We start from the raw sequence: 4,457 nt of genomic DNA, 5'->3' as shown, positions 1-4,457 counted from the left end.
AGAATCCTTGCCTCCAAGGAGTAGCCTGGTTTAACCCTCTCTAGGATGAATCTGTTTGTTTTCTTGGCAGTCCATGGAACATTCAGTACTCTTCTGCATGCTTTGCTTAATTTGGATTGCTAAAATTTATTTGAAAAGTGAAGTCAGCATGTTTTGGTGGTATGTTCATGTCTGCTGAGAATCCAAAGTAACCAAATAGCAAATGCTGGCAAGGTTGTGGAGAAATTGGAACCATCAATCACTGCTGGTGGGAGTCTAAAATGGTGCAACCACTATGGAAGGCACTATTGTGCCTTCTCAAAGTTGGAAATAGAAATACCATTTGACCTAGCAACTCCACTAGTGGGAATATACCCCAAAGAAACCAGAACTTCCACCCAAACAGACATACACACACCCACATCCTTGTTTATCATTTTGATATTCACAATAGCAAAGAGATTGAAGGAACCCAAGTGCCAGTCAACAAATGAATGGATAGAGAGCATCTGTGGTATAGTCAAACAATGGAATACTATGCAGCACTGAAAAACAAGGAACTCATACAGAGTGGGATATTTCATTCACAAAAGGACAAATACTGCATAATGCCACTGTTATAAAATAGGACTGACATTGGGGATTAGGGAAATCTAAGGTAGGTAAATAATGAACATTATTGAATTGGAACATATGAGGGAAAGAATTGTTTAAAAGGGAAATTTGATTAGGTATTATTTGAATGACAACAGTCCAGAATAAGAGGTGCATAGTAAAGTGTACTGGGATGGGTGAGGAGGAAGGAAAATGTGCAATAATGAATGAATGGAAATCCAACTTTTCTGTAAACTTTCGTTAAGTTCAATATAAAATTTTATTTATATTAAGAATCCAAGGTAATTTATGATCCTTTTCTTTCAGATGACTGAGATGGAAATCTCAAGAGCAGCAGCAGAACGGAGCTTGCGGGAACACATGGGCAATGTGGTGGAGGCTCTTATTGCCCTAACCAACTAAACATGCCCACAAGATTAACTTATTATAATAAAAATGCTTTTGTCTTTTAAATTTTTTAATTATTTTGGACCAAGTGTATTGTGTTTTTGTAGGAAGTTTTTATGTTGGAATACTGCATTTTTGTCCCCTTCTTCCCACCACTTAACCTATGATCAGAGTATATTTACACCTTTAGTCTTTTATTCAAGGAAAAGGCCTGCAGATGTAGATGCTAGGTCAGGCTCATTCATCTGACTAGCGTCACTCAAAAGTACTTCTAGACTGTCATTCAGGTTTTACCACCTGTTGAGAAGTTATATTTCTATTCCAGTATAATGAATAACAATCTGCATTTTAGTAAGATCCTCATGTGATGGTATCAACCTGGTCACCAGTTTAGTTTTTGAGTAGTAAAGAAGCCTGCACCTGACAGGGAGCTCCTGTATAAAGATGTAAATTAACAATTTTACCTTGAATTCCATTTTCTAAAGACAATTTTCAACTGGCCAGTCACCTTTGTTTTCTTTTGTGAAATGATACAGAACTGAGTTTTAAATACTGGTGAGCTAGTGAATGTAAAATGCTTGGCTTCATACTCAAATGCTATAAAAAATAAAAGAATTTTAAGACTTTCATTTTCACTCCAGGATAATTCTTAGGCTATATTCCCTCTGGCACATACAACAGTGACCTAATACTCATGTGTTTTTTTATAGTTAGGCTTTTAGAGGACATTGAAAGTGTTAAAAGATTCCTCCCATTTAGGAACTTAAATGATGTGAAGATGAACTTTTCCCCACTGGTTCAATGTCCTTATGCCTTTATAGCTCTAGGAGGTCTACTTCATATATGGTGGATATATGATAAACTCATTTGAGTTGAATTTAATATGCCATTCTACTGCTGTTAGGTGCCATCGAGTTGCCTGTGACCCACAGTGATGCTATTTACAGCAGCTATGAACCCTGCCCTGAGCCAGTCTAATTCTAACACCAACTAGTGCTATCTCTCTGTTCACCCTTCCAAGCATGATATCCTTCTCCAAGGATGAGACTACTCGCCCTGGGCCCAAAGTATGTGAGACAAAGCTTCAAAATCCTAGCCTCCAAGGAGGAACCTGGTTTCACCCTCCCCAAGACCTATTTGTTGACAGTCCATGCTTTATTTAAGATTTTTCTCCAGCACCACAATTTGAAGGCATCAATTCTTTTGTCATCTGCAGTCATTGTCCAGCTCTCTGAAGAATTAACAAAGACCATGGCTGGAATTAGGGGCACCTTTCTATACTGACATCGTTGCTTTTCATCAACTTATTTTAGTAGATAATCGTTACTGTGCACATTTTACTTCCAGGATCATGCTAAACATCTTGGTGTGTAAATTCTTTTAACACAAAGTATGTTTGGGTTACAAAAATTTAATCAAGAAATGCAAACAAGTTTTACAGAGATCAGACTTGGTATTACCCCTAACCCAAAGGCTGAAGTAATTATTGTCCATTTATTGCCCAGGTTTCTGACTCAAGTTCAGAACCTGGAAAAAAGAATCTCAAGTGATGAGAAGTCACAGCAGCAATGACACTTAAAAGTAATCTAACTTAAGCGGGTGGTCCCTAATCCTACCTGGATAGTGCTTTTCTGTAGGTTTCTCAGAATGAGTCCAAACCTCAAAAAGCACCTTCTAATGTTGGTCTGCCTGGGTAACAATATGGCAGTTAAGTTCCACAGGTTGGATACTGTGTAAACTAAAGCAAATCGAGGACCAGGAGCTGTGATTTTCCAATGTATTCCACAGAACACAAAACAGTTGAGCTCTAGGTAGTTTTCCGTTTCTTGGCAGACGGTCGCTCAAATACATCTCGTACCCCTGCTGCCTTCTGTTTAAAGAACTTTGTGTTCTGAGCACTTTCTTGACCCCAAGCTGAGTCAAAGGAGGTGGTGTCTTGATCCACAAGGTGGGTGTATTTGGTACGGCCGGAGCGTCCAAAGTTCTTGACCTGAGGGAGAGATGGATGATGAGTTAAACCACCAAACACTATATCCCAGCCCTCAATACTTTTTGTGTGTTAAGCCCCCCCCCATACCTGCATGACTTTGGGAAGAATGGTTTTATTGAAATGATCCTCCAGTGTAGGTGCGCTGAAATCTCTCTTATATACTTCTTCATCCTCATCCTGTAGGAAAAAATCTCATTAGTTTTGTGTTACTTTTCATAGGTTAAATTACAAATTTATTAAATTCCTATCACAAAGATACAAAGAAAGATACTGAGTTTATTTTTTAAAAGTTTAAATCTAGTTGAGCAGATATTTTTTCCTTTCTATAAGTGCTGACATGCTTTGAGAGTTCACTGTACTTTCTGTGCTCACTCACATGTCATCAATCCTATTTATATTACACAAAACCATTGCTGTCCACTCAATTTGACTTGTGACGACCTTGACGGACAGAACAGAATTGCCTTACTGTACTTCCAAGGCTGTATATCTTTTTGAAAGTAGACGCCTGTATCTCTTTTGCATAGAGTGGCTGGTGGGTTCAAATTGCCAAACTTTCTGTTAGCAGCCAAATGCTTAACCAATGTACCATCAGGGTTCCTCATCCTTGTATGTTATTGTTGTTAGGTGCTGTGGAGTTGAGTACAACTCATAGTAACCTTATGAACTATCTTGTGCCATCCTCATACATCCTGACACACAAGAGTCCACAGCAGCAGTCAACATGTCAATCCACCTAGTTGAGGGTCTTCCTCTCCTTTAGTGACTCTCCATCCTTCCCCACATTATGTCCCTCTCCAAGGAACAGCACCTTCTAGCAACAGGCCCAAAGAAAGTATATGAAGTGAAGCCTCATTTCTGCCTCCAAAGAGCCCTCCAGCTGCACTCTCTCCAAGACTTATCTGTTCATTCTCTTGGCCGTCCATGGATGTTCAGTGCTTTTCTCTAATACCACAGCTCAAAGGCATCAATTCTTTCTGTCATCCTTATCCACAGTCCAGCTGTCATATGCATAGCAAGTGAAAAAGACAGACTGGAAGCAGGATGGGCCATCAATCTACTTTCTAGTATCACATTTTGTCAAGTATCATCACCTGGATTAATTCCTCTCCTTTCCACCCAGTCCCCCCGCAATCAGGTTTATACAACTGTCAGTTTAGTTTCTAAAACATAATTCCCTCCCTACTTTTTAATTTTTTTTTTTTACTGTTATTAACTATATGTCTTTCTTGCTAAAAAAACTTCTACTGGCTCTTTTGTTAAATTAGGACTGAATTCTTTAACCTAACATACAGGCCATGGTCTTCCCAATCACTTGTTATACATCAGAGAGTTGGACAATGACCAGGGAGGATAGAAGGAGAATTGATGCCTTTGAGCTGTGGTGCTGGAGAAGAGTATTAAGAATACCATGGACTGCTAGGAAAACAGATTTGTCCTGGAAAGGGTTGAACCGGGTGGCTCCTTGGAGGCAAGGATTCTGAGG

At 39.2% G+C, this 4,457-nt stretch overlaps 2 protein-coding genes across 2 annotated transcripts in view; one reads left to right on the top strand and one right to left on the bottom strand.

The window, feature by feature from the left end:
* The window catches only part of HYPK (huntingtin interacting protein K), a 2,461-nt gene extending 1,465 nt beyond the window's left edge, over positions 1–996 (top strand). Inside the window, exon 4 of the mRNA XM_006882957.1 lies at positions 901–996. Within this exon, the coding sequence (XP_006883019.1) occupies positions 901–996 (96 nt within the window). The remainder of the gene's footprint in view (positions 1–900) is intronic.
* Positions 997–2,788: 1,792 nt separating this feature from the next.
* The window catches only part of MFAP1 (microfibrillar-associated protein 1), a 13,990-nt gene continuing 12,321 nt past the window's right edge, over positions 2,789–4,457 (bottom strand). The window contains exons 8-9 of the mRNA XM_006882956.1: positions 3,059–3,148; positions 2,789–2,971 (exon numbers count right to left, since the gene is read on the bottom strand). Coding sequence (XP_006883018.1) covers positions 2,789–2,971; positions 3,059–3,148 — 273 coding nt within the window. The remainder of the gene's footprint in view (positions 2,972–3,058; positions 3,149–4,457) is intronic.

Source organism: Elephantulus edwardii, unplaced genomic scaffold (genome assembly GCF_000299155.1).
Source record: "Elephantulus edwardii isolate Elephantulus edwardi_28Jun2011 unplaced genomic scaffold, EleEdw1.0 scaffold00026, whole genome shotgun sequence".
In the NCBI taxonomy this organism is placed as follows: domain Eukaryota; kingdom Metazoa; phylum Chordata; class Mammalia; order Macroscelidea; family Macroscelididae; genus Elephantulus; species Elephantulus edwardii.
Note: the sequence above shows the minus strand (reverse complement) of the source record. Positions and strands in the feature narration are given on the sequence as shown.